We start from the raw sequence: 22,762 nt of genomic DNA on the forward strand, positions 1-22,762 counted from the left end.
TATAAAACAATTCTTTTGAGAGTCCAATTAAAGTAAAAGTCCAAACCCAAATTATCTTTTGAAGCATCTGATATTTCGTATGTGGGTACATTCTCTTAAATACATTATGTTTCTGTAGCTCAGAGCAATCATTCTTGACAATGTTGCTTGTGCATAAGTGACAGGTGAAGGCTTGGATTTACTTTAATAACTCACGGTATTTATAATGCTTTGGCTTTTACTTTCAAGATGTTATTTTTGGTTTCCTACAATGCCACGGAGGTTATTATGGCAGCACATGTGGTTTTAAAAATGTGAGAATTTCTAGTACCGAGTTTGCCAAAATTGCCAGGCCAGAAGTATGCATTTGCTTGAATTGGTCTTAAGGTCTGTGTTTTACAATATTGATTATGTTTTATCCTTTATAAGAACAGTTTCATCTGTAAGTTCACTTCATCTAGTTATCCATTGACTTCTGGGCTTTAATTTTATTCACTTTGGATCAACAGCCATTTATTAAGGCCCTGCCTGGGAAAATGTGCTGTGTAAGGACTGCTCTCTAAGAGGTACTTATAATCTCATGAGAGAAAAAGACATTTTCACAAATAATTATAATATAAGGCGCACTATAGTGACGTGCCAAAGTGAAACGTAGAGGAAAGGCTGTGGAAAATAGGGTGGGTGGAGTGAATTCAAAATGAGTCGTATGGAAAAAAAGAGACTTCATTTAGGTAGACCTAAAGGCAGAGAATGATTTCGGCAGATGCAGGCTTTTGGAGAGGAGGACAGGTCAGAGGTAAAAGCTCTAGAAAATAAAGGAAGAAATATGGTGCCTTAAGGAGAATGTGTATGGAAGGTATGAATTGCATAGCAGATGGAAGGAGATGAAAATGAGATGTTAGTTTGGGACATGGTTGTAAAGAACCTACTCTGCTAAAATTAGACTTTGCATTTGGGCCAAAAAAGGTGTTAATATTTTCGATTAAGTAAGTGTTACATGTAACTGCTAACTCTCAAGGTGACATAAACAATAACTTAGAGCAGGGGAAATAATGGAGGAAATAGAACCTACTTAGAAGGCGTGGATGACAGTCTAGGTGCAAGACAATGGCCATAGACAGATGGGAAAACTTTTGTAATATGGTAGAATTTGGCAACCGATTAAATGCGGGGTAGAGGAAGAGTTGGAATCAAACGTAGATTCTGGACTTTACTCATTCCTGCCATTTACTTGCTTGCGAGCAAGGGAGAAGGAATGAGCCCATTTTTCTGCCCATACTTTGAGATGCGTGCATTATGCCTAAATAATACCAGCGGTCCAAAAAAAATTGCTTCAAGTTGATATACATATTTCCAATGGATATTTGTGAAAAAATAATAATTTTACAGACTTTACAGACGTTTCTAAAAATATTGAGTATATACTTGTATATGTTTTAAATAATACTCGTGTTTCTTCAAATACTGATTAAAGTGAAGAATTTTATTATGTGGATTTGAGGCTATAAGGTTTAGGTTTCTAGTTGGTTTGTATTTCAAGTGAAGTTTCTTACAAGGTAAGACTATAAAAGTCAGCTGTTATAATCAGGTTAGAGAGAAATCTTTTATTTTATGAAAGAATACTTTTCTCATGATTAGACCTGTTGAGATATATTCTCTTTGTTTGAGAGTCATTTTAGGAACATTCTTAACAACTCTTTACAAACTAATTTTGTATTCTTAGGTTTCCTTAGATACAAGCTTTGTCTCTTTTTGGAAAGCTTAGGAGTTTCTGTACCCTCAAAGGTTTTTTGTTTTGTTTTTGTAATTCATTAGAATTTTTGTTTTTATTGTGGCTTTCTCTTTTGTTATCATGAACTTATGTATTTATTCTGTTGGTACCTAGGAAATTTCCTAGCTACAGCTTATTTATTATTAAGAATAATGAAATCATTTCCACAGTAGCTTTTCAATTCTTTAAACCCAGCAATAACTTCTAGGTTTTATAGGTGGTTAATTATGGGTGACAAGGCTGAACAACAACCAGACGCACCTATCAGCATATATCATCAGTTATTAACCCAGAGTAGGCTTTCAATATATTTTTGAATAAGCAGTTATCATTATTATAATGAAGATCACAATAAATTGGGCTAGAACCTAACCAGTTTCAGATTCCTTTCATGGACATAAGAAAGATAATGGTAATAATAAAAGAGTTAATACTGATTTTTCAGTGGTATCAAAGTGTTCTTACCTTCCATATAATAGAGAAAAATTGTGTGATGCTGTCATCATAGAATTTAATAGAGCTTCATACATGGAAAGCTCTCAGTAAATGCTTATTATTAATATTATCTTTATTGATATGGATTAAATTTGGTTCACATTGGTTCATATGTTTAAGTGGCTCGTGTTATTTGGCATCATTTTTACTCTTCAGATCTGTTTTATTTTTTCTTACTTTTGTTGGGAGTTTCTCTCTTCCTACTTTTTTAAAGTTCTGCTCAGGGCTTTCTATTTGTGTTGCTATCTTCTTTAGGACATAAATCAGTGATTGATCTGATTTGTCTTTATCAATATTGGTGTTCTGACAATGAAAACAAGAAATGTTGATGCCTCCCCACCCACCTGAAAATATCTTTACACTTTTACTGTGTGATTAAGTAAAAAGATCAATATTTATTTCATTTTACTTTTATAATCTGATGTTTGATTGAATTACCATATGGAAACCATGCAAGTAGAATTCTTTTTTGTAGTTCTTCTCCCTGACCTACAATCACAGCTCAAAATCCCTGCCCCCAAGTCATCGCAAAGATTAGGATCCTCCCATATATTGGCAGTTTTAAAAGGAAGTCGGTAGAGGAGACTTGTCAGAACTGTGTCCTGGTATGAAGGCTGGCTTCTTTTTTCCACTGGTTGACCAGTAATGCTGAAGATAGATTTGCATAAGGTAATCAACAGGAAATAAAGGGAAGTTAATTAAATGTGGGTGTTGATACTATCGTGTGAATTTTTGTTGTTAGGTGGTAAAGGAAATCATAAAAAATAATAGAAATGTTTAAAAAGACATTTTAATGGTCATGAGATAAAATATTTAAAGAAAAATTGTTACTGTGACAAGATATTTTAACAAATCCATGTTGTAACCATCTAGTCACTTAGCAAACTGTGAAAAAATAGTATGTAGTATCTCGTATAAGCTTTGTTAAAGGTATCCTAAATTTTAGCATTAGAAACATTTTCTGGTACATAAGGAGCCATTCTTCCACAGTTCTTTCCTCAGTGGAATCACAGGTGGATTACTTTTATCTTTTAATTATGAAATGGTAGTTTTTTTTTTGGGGGGGGTGGTTGTCTACCTTCCAAAATGTATTCTAGTGACTAACAGTAGAATCCGATTAAAATCTCATTGTGTTCTTGCATTTACAGCAGAAGACTACTGTAAATTGCATTATATGAAACTGAATAAAAACTATGGCTTGATTTAGAGTGTTAATAAGATCTACATTTGCACATTGTAGCTGTAGGGTTTCAAGATTTTAATTTAGTGAATGCCAGAACAATTTCTTGTGTTTAGTTTGATGAGTGTTATGTGAGAAGTGCATCTTCCCAAATTGGGACGGACATATATATGTGTATTATGCAATTTACAGAGTCTAATTATTAAAACCTGTTAAATTTCATATTTAATATTCAGATATCTTTCTGCAAACAGGCTGCTTAGATTTATTATCAATGTTTGATCCGTATATTAAAGTCAATTAAATTGCAAATGCTGGTCTGAGTAAGGGTGGAAAGTTAGAATTTGGAAGTTGCCATGGTTTTTCAGCAACTACAGTAAAACATAAATATCAGAGAGAAAATAATCTACAAATGCCACATGCTTTATAGGTGATATCAGATACCGTAATTGCAAGGAGAGACTGAAGTGTAATTCCCAGTATGAAATTTACAGTCTTTTCATCTAGAGGTGAGATATAAGCACCCAAATTGGTGTTGAATTGGAGTACTAATGTCAGTCCCATAATTTTGGAGGAGAAAAGAGGTGTGGATTTTAATCTTTCCATTCATTGCTCAGAATAGTGGTAAAGTGTGTTGCCCTCTATTTTAAAACTTTCACTTTTAAGAGAACTTTTATGGATGGAAATAGTATTTTCTTCAAATCCAAAATATTGCTGGGCAAATGTGTAGCTGTGGAAGCCTACCTTGTCAAAAAGTTTTACAGAAAAACAAATTTTCCTCTATTTTTAGTGTACTTTGAAAATAAATGTCCATTTTTAAAAAATTTACCCAGTCTTGTTTTTATTTAAAAGCAAATTTGTCAGGCATACTTAACATGGTTTTCATATGACTTCATGTTTTGTGATATTTGAAAAGCTTAAAATATTTAAAATTAAAAATTGTTTTCATAGATTCCATTAGATTTTTAAGTATTTTATTTTATTATTCATTAATTTTTTGACAGTAGGCTTCACACCCAGCATGAAGACCAGCGCGGGGCTTGAACTCAACGACTGTGAGATCAAGACCTGAGCTGAGATCAAGAGTTGGACGCTTAACTGACTGAGCCAAATTTTTAAGTATTTTAAAGAAAAACTTCATCAAGGGATTATTTCAGTGGAGTTTGGTTAGAGCTGAGTGCCAGGTTTAGTTTCCCACTAACTGTGACCTTCCTGCTTCACTTTTATCATGAGGAGGTTCAGTTTATTTGGCTTCTATATGTGATCAAAATATTTTATGCCAAACAATGGTAAATTAAACTTTCTGAAAAACATTCATTTTTATTTTGTCTTTTCAATAGGCATTCTCAGTATTTAATTAAACATTTAATTAAACAAAAAGTTGTGTGTAGAAAAAAAAATCCTTGAAAATCCCTATTCTGGGAGATCTTAACGTTTGTTTCTACTTAAAAAGAAAAAAAGTTCCTTTCACACTTAAGTTTCTGAATCCCATTCACTTTTCTTTATCCTTTCTGCCATTCATGTTCTTTACTTCACATCAGTGGTTCAATGTATTCATTCATAGCTTTCTCCTTTCTTCCCTGTGTTCCTTTCTTTCTGTCAAAAACGTTATGTGCTATTTGCCAAACATTATGTAAGGCTGCTTAGCACTGAGATTATAGATGTGAAAGCCATGGGTTCTGTTTTCAGTTAGCTCACAATAATTTGAAATGATACTTGAGGTACTCTGTGATATAGCACATTGTACTGTGGTCACAAATGACAATGTTCTTTTGGCGTGTGTGGTGAGGATTGGTGGGGAAGGAGGGAGTTCGTATGTCCAGTGATAGGCCTAAACAGAGTATTGGAAGAAGAATAGTAGTTGGCCAAGAAACAGGTTGCAGAGGGGATTCCAGGCAGAAGGAACATCATAAGTATGCCAGGGAAGAGACATGAGGGTAAGTAAGCTTCTTATGGTCCAAAAATTGAATCTCACTAATTTTTAGAGGAAGAACAGGAAATAAACGAAGGATGGTCATTCTCAAGCTTACATGTTTGCTATAAAAGAAAACCATTAAAAGTGATCATTTCTGGGGGCGCCTGGGTGGCTCAGTTAGTTTAGTGTCAGACTTTGGCTCATGATCTCATGGTTCGTGAGTTCAAGCCCTGCATCAGGCTCGCCGCTGTCAGTGCGGAGCCCACTTCAGATCCTCTGTCCTCCTTTTTCTCTCTTCGCCTCCCCTGCTAGTGTTCTGTTTCTCAAAAATAAATAAGCATCAAAAAAAAAAATAACTTCCAGGGGTGCCTGGTGGCTCAGTTGGGTGAGCCTCAGACTCTTGATTTTGGCTCGGGTCATGATCTCATGGTTCCTGAGATCAAGTCCCATGTTGAGCCCAACTTGGGATTTTCTCTCTCCTCTCTGTCTTTGCCCCTCCTCCCAGTTGCACTCTCTTCTCTCTCTCTCTCTCTGTCTTTCTCAAAATAAATAAATAAGTAAACATTTAAAGAAGTCATAATTTCCAGAAACCTGTTTAGTTTATTGTATATTCACTATATGAATCACTAGGCTATTATGCTACATATCAGACTCAATTAAAGTGATAGGCAAAAGCTATGGTTTGCAAAGAGCACTTAGTCTTCTTAATCACATTAAAGTAATTTGCAGTTACTTGTGCCTGTGTCTCATTTCCTTATCTTGTGCATTTTTGTATTGCTGGCAGTAGGTGCCTAGCACAAAGTACGAATATTGGGAGTTTATTGGTTTGGTTTGAGGAGACTTGTATTGAAGAAAGATACATATTGAAAATTTGGACAAAAGAGATTTTAAAAACAGTTTAAAAGCTTAATTGAAGAGGAGTCCTAAGATGATCCAAGATCATCAACTGTACAAATGATACAGATGACGGCCAGAGGAATTTGTGGAAGGAAAGGATTTTCCACTTTGAGGTGGTCAAGTTGGCTTTCTGGTTTAGGTGGCTTTTAAACTTATCAAATCTGTATAAAACTCCTTAGGTGGAAAGGAGGGAAATGCTCTGTATATGGGTACCTTGGTAAAAGTCAGTTTGGAAAGCATATCCAGAATTACTGAGCAAGTAAATTGGACAGAAGCAGAGCGTTTTGATTAAGTATTTTTGAAATTAGATCTATTTGGATTCTACTCCTAGTTGTGCTTTTTGCCACTTTTAGTTTTGTTAAACTTTTCATTTACCACCCCTTCTTCAGCCTCTAGTTGTAATTTCCCTATTGTTTAAATAGAGATACTAGTTTTGTTGTGATAATTGAATTATAGCGAGATCATGATACATGTACTCACGGAAAATTTTTAAATCAGCAGTTCTGCGAACTGCCTTTGTCAAGTCATACTCCTAAGTGTTTTCTTTGTCTCATGTATGAAGTAATCTCTGGGGTTGGTTCCAGTTTTACACATTTTTATGTTGGAGAGTGAAATTAGGAAAATCAGTCCAATGGAAGTTAGCAAGCTGGATGGAAGGTGAGGGATTACCTGTGATTTTTGCACAAGTTTAGAGAGAAGGGGTTAGGGCCCTGGGAATAACAATGAGAGAAGATTAAGACATTTCAGAGAAAGAGTCAAATCAGCAGTGAGTGAATGTGTGCCACCTTAAATTTGAAGTATGCTTTGTATTTACAGAACACTGGTTCATCGAAATTTACCGTGAGTAATGCTACCGAGGATTTTGGTTTTAAAAACTATTAGAGACTGAGCTGATTTCATTTGCATGCATATATCTGACCACGCACACTTGAACACATTTAGTAACTTTGGCTCAAAAAAAATTTGTTACTACACAAGGAATGCGATGTTTTTTTTTCTTCTGCCATTTCATACGAATATATTTCTTTATTGTTGTAAGTCACCAATTGAAGGATATATGTATAATTCATGCTAAATCAGTATATTGGTCTGGAAGGTTTTTTAGGAGACTAATAATGGAGTAGAGGCTTCTTTAATACATATGACTATATAAAACATTATTAATGTTAACAGATGTTGCACTTTAATCCCCTAGAATGATTGTTTGGTGCCAGCAGGAGATTTATTAAGCCTGAATTGTGTGAAATTGTGTGTGCATAAGCTGCTACTTAGATTGTAAGAATGCTATTGAAAACTGTTAAAAAGTTTTAGCTATAATTGGCAGAGAAGTATTAACTGTGCTAAAAGAAGTATGTGTGTACGGTTGGCCCATGCGCCTTAACCTTTTTATCATTTATCTTCTTGTATTAATGTCACTGAATTATTAATTCATGAGCCAGAGTGGGAAGGGTGAAGGCACCATTTAAATGTGTCGCAAATTTATCCTTATCGCTAGAGACATGAAAAAAGTCATTTTGTGTTATCTGTGAAATGGAAAGGACATTTTAAATTTTCATTTACAGTAATCCACTTCACTTCCAGTAAAACACCTAGATTATTACTACCATAATATAATGCTCTTATTAAAAATTTGTAACCTTCTCCACTCTTTTGTCTTATATATAGTATTGATAGAAAAGTTTAGCCTTCATGTATTTTAATGTGATACCTATTAATTGTAGCTGAAAAATGTTATTCTTCTGGTACGTTATAGCATGACTATTCAATTTTAAGAAACATCTGATTGCAGAAAATGCATATATTTACTGTATTAGTAGCATTCAAGATACTTTGGTTGGGGAGAACCTAGATATAGTCAGTTGGAAAGCTGTAAAAATACTTATGTTCTAAAAGAAATGTGTGCATTTATTGTGACTTCATAACTTTTTTGGAATCAGATGGGTGATTTTGGCCTTGTACAATTGTTAGCTTTCTAGCAGAAATTCAGCAAATTAGAATTTAGCAGTTTCCTGTTGAATACAGTGTGGAACTGGGATATATCCAGTATTTCATATGGGCGAGTAGCAATGGTGACAGAAATTTCAGGAGTCTGAAGCCACTTTCACCAACAGCTATTTGAAACCATCATGCTAATGGTAGAATGCCTCAGGGGTCTTGTCCAAACCTCATTACTTTTCAGTCTTCCATTACTTACTGTTTTGATTGGTTTTACATTCTCCCCTGCCAAACAGAGTAGCAAGACAGGTTACTGTGGCAATGTCCTTTATTTTCTTTTCTGGAGTTTCTCCCCAGACACTGTAAGCTGTACATATGGCTTTGTTATACGCACACAGTGAAACACTAATTTGTTTTGGTCAGTATAATGTTGCTTTGTTCTATTTTTCCCATTCCAGCAGGGTTAATTTACCTTTACATTAACATTTAAATTAATTTCGTAAAATAACAGACTAAAATTGGTTTGATTATTTTGGCAGACATTGGTAGTTATTGGTCAGTTCATTACTTGACTGAACTGCATTTAGTTATCTTCATCCTGTGCCAGTTCATCCATAGCTGGCGTTGGCAAACTGTAGCTGGCTGTCTGGTTTTTGTAGTAAAGTTTATTGGCGCACAGCCATGCTCATTCATTACTCATTGTCTATGGCAGGTTTCGTGCTACAATGGCAGAGCCTGTAGGGTCCTTAAAGCCTAACATATTTTCTGTTTGGTCATTTATAGACAAAGTTTTCTGATCTCTGCTCTGTAACATCGTTCTACACAATCCCTTACTTGTAGTCTTTCCATACATAATGGAATATTATTGATAATATTTAGCTTACAAGATTTGAACTCACTCACTAGTTATTATCAGTGGTAGTTACTAAGTACAGCTTTTTGCTTTTCTGTATATATGGCCCAGCAACAACGGAGGGATTTTCCTCAAAGTTCTCTGAATTGGAAAAAGTTTTTAAATGTTGAAATATTACAAAAATACATTAGTGTTTTACCAAATCAGAGTCTTGGCAAACAATTCAAGCTTCTACTCAGTTTTTCTCAGCTTTTTATACCCTACATTTCTTACTAAACATCATTCTTTTCTTACCACTTTAATATTATTTGAAATTTTAATAGAGGCTATAAAATTATACTTTAAAGTTTCAAATCCCTTTTCTAAAAACCACCTTTTGTAAACCCCCACTCCATGATTGAGTAGTCAAAAAAGCACTAACACATAAAACTTGATATATTTTAATTTCTTAATAAAGCTTTTGCTATAATTTTTTTATATTTAACAACCATTCAGAATAACTCAGTCCATTACTATTTCTTAATAGTTTGTCCATGATTGTTTCTCTTGCTTTCCCACCGAAGTCTCCTAATGCTTTTTAGAGGAGTCAACCATACCAACCATGCAGAATCTAAGAACAGAAGTAGGAGTCGGTTCGGTTCTTTCATTTAGACTACAAGTTTATTTCTAATGTTGTTCATTAATTTACCTTCAGAAATAATTGATATATTCCTTTTCTTTATAACACAATAAAATGCTGTTATCATCCGTTTTGCTTAGAGACGTAGATTGATATGGTTTAGAACATAGGGCTTGATGGAAAGCAACCCTGGCTAAGGCACAAGAACTTGCTCTTTTTGGAAGAAATCCCTGATGTCATCTTGTTTTTAGATCATGTGTAGTTTTCCCATGAAGTCAGAGTGTGAAATAAGTGAGCTGCATAAGTCTCAGGTTATTACTATTATGATTGCCAATGTAATAATGTATAAACAGGTTTCAAAAATGTTTTTCTGAAATAGCAACTCCTTTAGGTGTTTTTTTTTTAATTTTTTAATGTTTATTTTTGAGAGAGAGAGAGAGAAAGACAGAGTGAGAGTGGGGGAAGGGCAGAGAGAGAGAGGGAAACACAGAATCTGAGGCAGGCTCCAGGCTCTGAGCTGTCAGCCACAGAGCCCGACGTGGGGCTCGAACCCATGAAACACGAGATCATGACCTGAGCCAAAGTCAGACGCTTAACCAACTGAGCCACCCAGGTGCCCCTAGATGTAATTTTTTTAATGTGAATTATTAGAATAATTGGTGAGACCTGTTTTGGTAGAAAGGACAAGCCCTTAGTGAAACGTGTTGCAGTAGCTCCTAAAAATCTTCTTCAAGATTACTTAAGATGGAATCAGGACCGTAAACATATAATTGGAATAATTGGGAAAATGATGAAATAGTAGATTCATCGTGCCTTCCTCCGCTCAAGTTGCTGAACTTGAGGACTACATATTTGTGAATTGCCCCAACCCTTGCAGTGGTAGGTGAAGATAGGATTTCAGAATGTGCTCCTGATCTCAATTTTGGACTCTCCATCCAGATGATGCTGGTCGATCTAGGTACATATCTGAAGGGAAACACAGGTCCAGAAACTGCTTTTATTTACCTTTTCTCTCATTATTTTGGTATGAAATACACTTAATACCATTGAGTTTTGGGGGAGTGTAGCAATTATTAGTGCATATTTTGGGTCTTAGTCATTTTCTTCTATTTTTTAAAAAATATTTATTTAAGTAATCTCTACAACCAATGTTGTGCTCGAACTCATGACCCTGAGATCAAGAGTCACATGCTATTTCAACTGAGCCAGTCAGGTGCACGGTTTTCTTCTATTTTTAATTCTCCTAAGAAGATTATTAACTTTTTGAAGGTAGCAACCATATCTTAATCTATATTATAATTCTTTTTGAACCTAACACAGGACCAATTAATAATATATAAGGAGAAAATAATTAACAAATAAGTAGCACTTCTTTCAGTACTCAATATCAAAAATATCTAGTCTGTAATCACTAGATATTCATTGAAAAATTGACAGACATGCATTTATAGTGTTAATATTATCTATTTTAGAAGTAAAAATTGCAAGTTTAGATGATACTGTATATATTGACATAGCTTGTAAATGAGTTGTATCATTTATTGATTACAAAATGCTCTGTGCTATATACTTCACAAAATTTTCTTCTGCTTCTTAACTGTGTATTTATAGTAATTTTTCATATTTATTTTTAAGATAACTTGACATATTTTACTCAGATTACCTAATTATCTCTAAGAAACCTCTGATGATATTGATGATCTAATATACGACAGATCCTGGGTCATTATTATTTCATTTAGTGGTTGTATATATAGACCAAGAGGGAATCTGAATATCGATCCAGGGAATGACTAGTAACAATGATTTATGAACAAAGGATCCAGTGCAGTGAGCCAAACATAAGATTGAATCTCATGAGCAACAGTGGATTTTTTCTTTTCTATTTGCCTGAACAATGAATGATTAGTCTATAGTATTATAGATGTTAACGTGAAAACATTCTTTCCAGGACTATTTAAGATTCATTGTTAATTATAATTGGAGGAAATACTTAAATTTATTGTTTTAACTTACAAGTGACTTCTCTGGTATTTTGGCTGATAAGAATTATCAGTTTAGAATAATTTTTTTATTTTAAATAGCACCGTAAATGAATGAAATTAAGATAGCTTGACTGGAAATACTAAAAATTAAGTTAAATTTTAGCTATCATTACCTAAGGGATGTTAGTTTTACTAATGTAAACATTCTGAAAATCAGCTCATTATTCTCTTGGTATTTTGTCATTTTCACAGTCCCAAAATGCTTTTGTTATATTTCCATTTTTTTTAAAGGGAAAGGTAATAAAACATAAAGTAAGTTTTCTGAACTTCTTAATTAGTGGCAATAATTGGTTTATTGCCAACACTGGTTTTAAAAATATGGGTTTATATCCCAACACTGGTATTGACTTACTGTCTTTAAAAACAGGTTAAGTATTCTCATTTCAAGGCAAAATGGAGATAATAATATATATTTCCTCAAGTTGTTGTGAAGATTTCTTGAAGTCATATAGGTAAACTGTTTATGCCTAATTATGTGCCAGGCAAGTATAGCTTTTTATTAGAAAAGGTTATTTTTGAAATAGAATGTAATCTCCCAGTGGTGAGGAGTTTTATCTCCTTTGATCCTTAGTACCCAGCACATAATAGATGCTTAGCAAATATTTGTTGAGTGAATCGTTTAGTGATTAGCAGAAAGATTGGCTTTGTAATTAGCCTTGATTAGAATTCAATCTCTGCAGGGTACCTGGGTGGCTCAGTCTCTTAAGCATAGACTCTTGGTTTTGGCTCAGGTCATGATCCCATGGTTTGTGAGTTTGAGCCCCACATCGGGCTCTGCACTGATAGTGTAAAGCCTGCTTGGGATTCTCTTGCCCCCTCTGCCCCTCCCCTGCTCATGTGTGCACTTTCTCTCTCTCTCAAAATGGAAAATAACATCAAAAAAGAAAAAGAAATTAAAAAATTCAAGCTCTGCCACTTGCTAGCTGAATAACTTCAACTATGAAGATCAGATTTCTGATCTTTATAATAGTGACCTAATAAAAGATTAGTGACACCTGTCTAATAGAGTGTTTCTTTCATACATAGTATGCAGTCAAGAAATAATTTCCAGTTGCAATACCCATAATTTGTATTTCACTAAAAAACTTGCATCAGAATTCTAGACTACTAGAAGTTAAAAGTTATAAGGAGATGTCTTAAAGTTGGAGACGGCCGCCATTTAAAAATAGCTTTCCCTTGGGGCGCCTGGGTGGCGCAGTCGGTTAAGCGTCCGACTTCAGCCAGGTCACGATCTCGCGGTCCGTGAGTTCGAGCCCCGCGTCGGGCTCTGGGCTGATGGCTCAGAGCCTGGAGCCTGTTTCCGATTCTGTGTCTCCCTCTCTCTCTGCCCCTCCCCCGTTCATGCTCTGTCTCTCTCTGTCCCAAAAATAAATAAAAACGTTGAAAAAAAAAATTAAAAAAAAAAAAAATTAAAAAAAAAAAATAGCTTTCCCAGAGCGCCTGGGTGGCTCAGTTGGTTGAGTGTCAGACTCTTAATTTTGGCTCAAGTCATGATTTCACTGTTGGTGAGATAGAGCCCCTCCTCTGGCCCTGTCAACCTGTCAGTGTGGGGCCTGCTTGGAATTCTGTCTCTCTCTCCCTGTCTCTGCCCCCTCCCCAGCTTGATGCTCTCTCTGTCTCTCTCAAAAATAAATAAACTTGAAAAAAAAATAGCTTTCCCTTTCCCCCAAATGGGGAAAAAGCTAACTTCTTGTATTGTAGGTGGATTATAACTTAACAATATATACAAAGTGTTAAAAAACGTATTTATGAGGGGTTTTTTTTAGTAGAAAAGTTGGGGAAGCCATCAACTTTTTATGATCTGTATGGTAATACTTTGGGGCATGTACTTCATGTTTTTTTTTTTCTTTTGAGACTCAATTTGCAAGTTTATGTTCAGTCATAAAATGGCCCCTACATTGGTCTGAGAATGACAGCAATTTGTTTTTATTATTTCAACTGGAAGGATTTTAATGAAGAGAATGGCGGACTGCCCCGCGCTGTGTCTCCAGCGCCCACAGTTACAGGCCTCTTTTGCATGCTCAGCATGGCTGGTCGATGTTCTAGCGGATTGCTGATGTAATTTACTAGGAGCATTCCCGAACTCTTCTCCTTTCTACTCTAAGACCTCTCTTAGAAGAATTTATTTCTTCACAGTGCAGAAGTTTCAGTAAAGGGTAAGACCAGAGATGCATGTTAAGGGGACTTGGGCAGAAATAGTTTAATTAAAGTACTCTGGGCTTGATTTCAGTGTCCACAGAAATGAAATGGAGAAAGAGGGTGGTGACCAGTGATTGGCCGCGTGGTTTTAGGATCTCTGTCAGCATTCCCAGCCCCAGTCTCTGTGAAGGGAAGGAAAATAAACTTCAACGCAAAAGAACGTTGAATGTCTAGAGCTAAAATAAGCTCACCAATTAGCAATAGCGAGGGTTTACTTATACAACTTACTGAAAGAAAACTCCCAAGAGTGTCGATGTTTTGTCCGATGTTAACAAGAAGGGGGAATTCTGGCCTGTCAGGATTGCACATAAGATATTTCTAGAAAGTGAACACCCTGAATGAGGTTTAAATTGAAATGAAACTGTGTTTTATTTTTCATCTTCTAAGCCTTTGCATGGGGGCACAGTGGGGTTAGTATTATCCTTTTTTGTTGTTGTTTTGTTTGTTTTGGCTAAATATAGAAGAACAGCTCTCTTTTGCTCGTAAATTCTGTTCCATAATTATTATAATTTTATAGCACAAATAAGATTAGAAAGACTGATTTTGTATAGCTTCCTTTGGCTTTCATTTAGCACCGACATACATTTAGTGCATGGAATGAAGCATTAAGGTTTCATTGTAAACAGCATTAGTGCATAATAACGAGGATGGGTGACTTTGGTAGGTCTCATGCTTAGATGGTGCTTTTCTTTCCCTGTTCTCCTCGTGCTTTTAGTTGTTTGGGGTGTAGCATCCAGTGGTCTCCATACCTCAGTGTCCGTGAATGGAAATCAAAGACAAAGCTTAAGATACGAATCTTTTTTTTTTTTTTGATTTTTTTTTCAACGTTTATTTATTTTTGGGACAGAGAGAGACAGAGCATGAACGGGGGAGGGGCAGAGAGAGAGAGGGAGACACAGAATCGGAAACAGGCTCCAGGCTCTGAGCCATCAGCCCAGAGCCCGACGCGGGGCTCGAACTCATGGACCGCGAGATCGTGACCTGGCTGAAGTCGGACGCTTAACCGACTGCGCCACCCAGGCGCCCCAAGATACGAATCTTTATGTTGCTTTTACTCTTAATACAATATCAACCTTATTAGTTAACCAGTTTTTGAAAATTTGAAATTATCTTTTTCTCTTATTAATCGTCTTATTTCACTGATAGTTATAAACAAACTGTTTCTATTTTTGCCAGACAGACATCATCACATACGAGGTTAAATGTTACTTCCTGGTACTATAACATAAATACCTGAATATTAAAACTGATTAGTAGTATTTTCCTAATTTTGTTGACAGTTTAAAGCCTGGGATGTTTCATGCAGCTAATAAATATAAACAGGTTACTGTTTAAAAAAATCTTTTTTTAAGGTTTATTTATTTTTGAGACAGAGACAGAGCATGAACGGGGGAGGGTCAGAGAGAGAGGGAGACACAGAATCTGAAACAGGCTCCAGGCTCTGAGCCATCAGCACAGAGCCCGACGCGGGGCTTGAACTCACAGACCACGAGATCATGACCTGAGCCGAAGTCGGACGCTTAACCAACTGAGCCACCCAGGCGCCCCAGCAGGTTACTGTTTTAAAGACCGCACCTTACTTACTTAAGTAGTGTATAAGTAAGTAGTGTATAAAACATTGAGGAGTATTGGAATATAAACAATGCTGAGGCATATTCCTGGAAGTCATTTGTATGGCTTTGGAAGGGTTAGTAGTAGTGATGCTTTAATTGACTTTTTACATGACAGAGTAGGAGGACATGTAGATCTAAAAAAAAAAAAATCTTAGGTTTGGTAGCAATAGGACTAGGATGAAATTGTTTGAATCTTCTTATTTGAAGGGTAAGAACAAGATTGTACATTAGAAGTGGGTTGGATATTTAAAAATCTTGGTCATAAAAATCATAGTTTACCTTGTTTCGGGTTTTATTAAGAAATGAACCATTACTTAGCTTTATGAGGAGTTTGAGCTGCCTTTATAGTCACAATTCCTCACCAGAGTTCTTAGAAAAATGTTTTCTAAAATCTAAGGACAAACTAGTTATTGTTTTTTTAATGTTTATTATTTTTAAGAGAGAGAAAGAGAGAGAGACACACACACAGTGTGAGCCGGGAAGGGGCAGAGAGAGGGAGACACAGAATCTGAAGCAGGCTCCGGGATCTGAGCTGTCAGCACAGAGCCCGACGCAGGGCTCGAACTCACAAACCGTGAGATCATGACCTGGGCTGATGCCAGACGCTTAACTGAGGGAGCCACCCAGGCATCCCAAGAAAAACTGGTTATTAATATGGAGAATTACTTAATCTTTCTGTTCTCTGAAAGGAAATTTAATAGCTTTCTTCTGATTTTGTTCCTTGTTTTTGTTTTGCATTAGAAGAAGGTTTTACTGAGCTTCATTTTGCAGGTAGTTAAAGGAAGTTTGAAGGGAGGGGTCTGTTAGCTACATGTATGCCTGTGAATGTCCTATGCCTCCACTTTGATGAGGAGCAATGCTTTTCCTAAGATTAGTTTCACCATGTTTGATTATTTATTCATTCTACCCTTAACTGATTGTGGTTTGTTAAGTATTTCAAATTTCATTAACTTTTTTTAATGGAAGGTTGTTTTTAATTTGGATCACAGCAGTAAAATCTTTTGACTTAGTTTTCAAAATTGCGTTTAAAGCTTGAATTTTTGTAAATGATTTTATTTGATGGAAAGTGATTGGATATAGCTTATAGAATGAAAAAGAATTTATTCTGTTTTTGCTTATTGCACAGACAGATGGACATAAGCTTTATTTGCATAAAGGAAGCTATGATTTTATTGCATTCCAGAACCGGTTTCTGTTTGTTAGAAATAGTCATTTATACTAAGCCTCATAATTGACTACAGTGTAATTTTAGAATTGTGTTTCACATTCTCAAACCTTAAAATTGTGTTTCACGTTCAAACCTTAAGAATACACTTACATTTTAGTATCGTTAAAATCTGTTCATGAAGTATCTGTCCTGGCCAAAGACCACAAAAGAGGTCTTGGTTGTGCGGTTTCCTCCTCGTTTTCCCCTTACTAACAGAGGTTTTCCTATCTTGGCAGCTGTTTCCTACAAGGCAGTCATCAGTCTCTGATTTCTTCCTTCCCTTTCTTCCCACAAACAAGGGCTCTTTCAAATAGCAGATGACCGAAGACAGACTAATCTTGGATCGCTTTAAGAAAGTGGAAATGTGTTCAAGAGTTGTGCTTGTGGGCAAGCAGCCTGTATGCATGTCATTGAAATGAAAATGCTCATTACAAGCAGAACTTGGACAGCTAGAGTTCTTTTTGCTCAAATCAGGAGCATTCCAGAGGCTGACTTCATTTTACTTGTACTAATTAATGTGTCTCATCCACACATTAAAATCATTCTAATTGCTTGATCAGATCATTGAACAATATGGAGGATATAAGAAATTGTTCCTTGATTCACCTTTTCAGTGTGACGGGCCATGAAATTTTCTGACTTCTCTTTATGCTTTGTATAAAATAGCTTGCAGTTTTAAGGCAGGTACTTTGACACAGCAGTTGTAAACCACACGTTTACTTTTGGTTTTGTCTTTTGAATAGTCTTTGGGAGTTCTGTGTGAAAAAAGAATAGAGAGATAGCCACTTCTACACAGTTGTGTGCCATGTTTCCCCAGCAGATTAATTTTTGATGTGTCATTCTTCTTTTTATATTTTTGGCATTCAGGAGAGGAAGTTTGCTCTTTCCTTTGTTTTTGTCTTATTTCTTTGGACAGACAATCATCTGAAGTGTTCTCAGAACTGGGTAATACCATTTCTGACCCCCTTTGTCATGATACCTAAATGTCTTCAGTAGTTTCATAGAAAGATAAAAAATTGGGCTCTTCTGGGTCATGGAGGGATGTATAGGGAAGCAGTTTTATCTCTGAAATCGTAGGCATGATAAAACAAAATGCTTATTATGGAAATACCTTGCTAATTTCATCTGTGATTTTATGGATCTTTATATTTAAATACTAGATAAGAGCTTCAGATTAATTTTTTACATTCTTTTTGTTGTGGTTATTGGTAATGCAAGGTAGTGACTTTGTAGTGTGATAAGTATTCCCAACTATTTAGAATATGACTGCTTTTGCATTGAAGTTATATCATAGTGAACTGATAATAGAATATAGTGAACTGATAGTCAAATATAGTAAACTGCTAATAGAACCACATATGATATGTAAAATGTGTAGCAAATGCAGAGTAGCTTAGAAAATGTGAAAGAGAACTCCATTGTTATCTAGGAAAATTTGTTTTCTAAATTTTCTTTATGGTTTAGTGTCAGCATCTAAATTATGTAAGACTTATTTTTTTTATAGATACAACTTCAGAATAAGGGAAATTCCCCTTACTACGCTACTCCACTTTTAAAAACTCTTTATCTGCAGCAGATTAAGGGTAGATTGAGAAAATTTGTATGAGTATTACTTAGAAGAAAGTTACAGGAAGTTAATATGAAGAAACTGTTAAGATATCTCTTTAAAAGAATACATTTTGTAATTTTTCCACCCTCAAGGCAAGACCAGGAGACTGGATGTATTTGAGAACTGTCTGCATTCTATGTGTATTGTCAGGCTAGTATTTACTCTGATTCCTCTTGCTACCCTAGAAAGAAGCGAAATACTTCAGTAGAACCTATTAGCATATAACCTGGTCTCATGTGATCCTAGGAACTGAGAAATACTGATTAAGTCATGTACCTTAAGTTTTTGTATTCTTTCCAGTTGAAGAACTGGATTCTAAAGGCCAGTCAGAATTAGACTTGGTTCCAGGTTTTATATTATTTACTGCTCTCCCATTTAAAAAAAAAATGTGCGACAACCTTGGAGATAAAATCATCATGGTCTTGAGGTTTTTATTTGGGTCCAGTGGATGGACCAGCCTAGTCAAGGATATAGGTTTAATCTTACTAAGATATATTGTGCTATAAAAAATATATATGAAAATCTAAAACGTTAAAATGAAATAGTTAAGAGACTGTTTATTAAACTAGTCCCCGTGTGAATAGCTATAGCAATTTGATACGTGGTGTTTAAGAATGTGGTTCTGGAATGCCATTATTATATAAATTAATGTACACCCATGTGTTAAAAATTGTATATCCTTGTATAGAAAAATAAACTGCTTAATTATATCTTTAATCTGACCCACAATATAACAGGATACAATAGTAGATAATATTGCTGTTATCATCAGTAAACACAAAAACATTTATGTATTGGTAACATTTTATTAGAGGCTTATATGCTAAAGCTAGTAATTTGATAAAAAAGACTGATATGTGGCAAAGGAGACAGGTGTATTTTTCTAGAAGGACTTCCTAAGCTTTTCGGAGAAAAATGGTCATTAGGGATTTACATAACTATTCTATGAATTCATATGTCATGGTTATCTATAAATGATTTTTTGAGCTTTGATCATTTTCTTTATGTAAAGCTCAGATATCCAGTATGTAGGAGCAGCTCCCATATTGGATATAGAATCAAAATATATACCATTTATCTTTTTATAATTAGGAGGAGACGGGAGGGAGAGACAGAGAGTTGCTGGCTGTTATTATTTTTGCATTTATTTTTTGTGACGTAGCAGGACCATAAGAGTAAATGATGGATTTGTTTGTTTTTCAGATATGACGATCAATGATGCAGACTGCTGGGTTCGATGAAGCTGGGCATTTATAACTAGATTCATTAAGGAATACAAAGAAAATATTTAAAGGGATCAATAATGGTGTCTTCTGGTTGCAGAATGCGAAGTCTGTGGTTTGTCATTATAATCAGCTTCTTACCGAATACAGAAGGTAAGATGCAATTTAAATTTTATTTTTTAAATCTGGGCGAACTTAATTTAAACTATGCAATCTTCTGTACATAGAAGTGGCTAGAATGAGTTTTATTATTTTAAAAAGCAGCTGTTAAAAAGATTTCCCGAAAGTCAAATTCCTTTTTTTTGTTAGTTGAATTATTTTCATTACACACAGTTGTAGTATAGAAGAACTAGTGCTAGTAGTCTGAATTTATATTTCACTTACATTCGTATAATATTATTGTAAATAATCCTGAGAAAATGAAAGCTTTGCTTTGGTATATACTTTACACTGACTAAATTTATGCCGGTAAAATTGAAAGTATTTTGTGTCAACTTTTTCACTTCATGTTTTGTTTGCTTCTTGAGTAGAGTTATAGTTTAGGTCTAAAACTCTTAATTTTTTTTTCATATCTTCTGGAATATGCATTTTTTGTAGTGCTTCATTTTGAATTTTATTTATATCTTTTTGAAGATGGACCTGATTTTTAAAGAAGTAAATATATTTTTGAGGCTTAATTAATCAGAACCATCATTTATTAATTACTATATGGCTTTCCTGGTATCCATTATTTCTTTAGTCTTACATACTATTTTCATGTGAAAATAACACCCTTTTAGGTGCTTTTTACAGCGCAGGTCAGAAGTTAATATAGAGCTAAGATATGTTAATTTTATAGCTATTTAGTAGTGGTAGTTATGTATTCAGCGTGAAAATAGATTAATCTTGTAAAATCTGTGAAGAGTACAAAATCCCTGAGACATGCATAGATTTTATTTGTCCCAATTAAATACCATTGAAGAAAATATTTTAGAATTTTAAAATTGGTTTATATGTACTTTTAAGGGATTCACTTCATACCTACTAACAAAACGATGGGTGGAGAAAAAGAGGCATGGTGTCAACCAGTAGAAATTTATTTTTCCAACATCTTTGTGATGAGCTTCAAAGTGTTAACATTTAATTTTGCTGAAAGAATTTTATTTGAATTACTTGTTCCAAAATTATGTCTCATCATTTTCTTCTTGCCCTCCCAGTCCCCTACTTTCAGTCTGTTGACATAACTTAATAATATAATTCAAATAAATAACAAATTTAGAAATATTTTAAAATAAATTCTATATTCAGAAAGTAGATAATGTTCACTTGGATTTAAGTCACACTCAGAAGTTACAACAGGGTTAAAATTCTGTTTTTAGAAGATACTGCTCTGTGCATCAGAATTGAAAGATACATCAAATCTTTTTTTTTTTTTTTTTTTTGAAGGATACATCAAATCTAACAGTAAAATGTAGTATGTCTGAGTGAATAGTACCGTAATGACAGACAACAAGCAGAAACTGAGTTTAATAATGTGAATCTCTGGCTTGGATTGTTATGAAAATCTTATGTATATAATCCATAATTTTACATCGTTTTTTTTTTCGGGGTGGGGGGGTGCACTAACTGAATTCCTGCTGTTATGTTTGAATGTTTTTATACATTTAAAAAAGATTCCAGGTGTGGACCAATGGCTCATTAGTCCACATAATGAAAATTTTTCCAATCAAGATAGAGACCACTTTGCTGGCACAGTAGCTTAACTCAGCAGGGGGGCTAGCAAAGAGAGACTTTTTCATGAGATACTGCAGTTTTATTTCTAGTGTCACCTATCAGGTCAAGATTCATATCTGCTGTTAAGAGAAATTTCATTTTTGGCGCATCAGGCCAGGGGGTGTTGCTTTTGAAGCAGTTCCCTCCTACGGGTAAAAAGAACTTAGGAGGAGCCCACACTGCTAGCTGTGACAGTACACGCAGTTAATGCACACTGTTAGAGTACTGATCCAGCATCACATGGTTTTGTCTTAGAAAAGTTTTACATGACATGATAGTCCTTTATTGCCAGAAAGCAGATAATGTTCTGTGAACACCTATAGAGAAACCCAATCAAAGTTAGGTATGAGAACGCAGGAAAGGAGTTATAAATTTAACCATTCAGCCATTAAGTTTCTTCAGAGCCCTTTTCAAATCTTACAGAGATGAGCGCTTTTTGTATTAGTTTCTGGATTCGTACAGATAAAACTCAGATAGAGTTTCCTAGATGGTTTCTTCCTTTCTTTCTCATTCATTGAGTGACTAAATTGAGCCAGGTGCTTAAGATTCTGCAGTGCAGGAGGCACAGTTCAGGCTCTTGAGGAGCTCATGGTATTGTGCAGGGCTGGAAACCTCAAGTACCTACGGGGGCCTAGCAGGGGAAGTAACCTGAGTGCAGCTGTCCAGTGGAGGTCTGCAGTAGGCAGGAAAACGCTTGCCGGAGGACCCATGATTGCCATTCCAGTATTTAGCCTGCTTTTGCTTGTCTTCTGGCTTTTCAATATAAACCAGACCTGGATTTTAGGCAATAGTACCTAAATAAGATTAAAACAAAAACAAGCCTGTGTATTATATAGGCCTGCCTTTTCAGGGCTTCTATTTTTCCTCCTCTTTACAATAGTGTTTCACCTTAGTATATTATTTTAAAGACCAAACAATTTTGGATTTATTTTACATCTATATGTATGAGAGGTAAATTTCCACATTTGCAAGGACTCATTTGTTTTATATTCAGACGAACATTATAAATATGTCATGTTTTCTGTACATATTAAAGAGCAAGCAAACCACTAAACACTTTTGTTTTTTAAGTTTTACCACGGTAAAGCCTAATTATATAAAGGTTTAATTGCTAGAATTAGCTTATCTCCCTTTATCTCTGTCTTCTGTCAACTAGTGTTTAAGAATCAAGTCTCACCCATTAAATTCACTTGTTTTTGCGAAATAAGAACAATGCTGTATTTATTCTTAGAGACTCCTCTCCCCTGTGTATTTTTGAAAATTGTTTAGAATTTCCAAATAAAAAATGATTATAAAAGATCAGACTTTGAAAATATTCTGTAGGTTTTTCTTAGAATTGATTTTATTCTTAGTGAACTAATCTCAAACCCTTCAAAAACCAGTTTTGTTGAGAAACTGATGTGCTTTGATTCTTTTGGCCAATTTTTATAAGCAGAGTAACCACTGTGGAATCATGTATCAGTAAGTAGG

General features: G+C 35.0%; 1 protein-coding gene across 33 annotated transcripts in view; it reads left to right on the forward strand.

Annotated features, from left to right (window-relative positions):
• The window catches only part of ADGRL2 (adhesion G protein-coupled receptor L2), a 625,523-nt gene that overhangs the window by 453,694 nt on the left and 149,067 nt on the right, over positions 1-22,762 (forward strand). For all 33 annotated transcript variants that reach the window (XM_045478006.1, XM_045478025.1, XM_045478013.1 and 30 more), the window contains one exon: positions 19,521-19,693. In XM_045478006.1, coding sequence (XP_045333962.1) covers positions 19,621-19,693 — 73 coding nt within the window. In that variant the 5' untranslated portion in view covers positions 19,521-19,620. The remainder of the gene's footprint in view (positions 1-19,520; positions 19,694-22,762) is intronic.

The sequence above is a fragment of the Leopardus geoffroyi genome, chromosome C1, assembly GCF_018350155.1.
Source record: "Leopardus geoffroyi isolate Oge1 chromosome C1, O.geoffroyi_Oge1_pat1.0, whole genome shotgun sequence".
In the NCBI taxonomy this organism is placed as follows: domain Eukaryota; kingdom Metazoa; phylum Chordata; class Mammalia; order Carnivora; family Felidae; genus Leopardus; species Leopardus geoffroyi.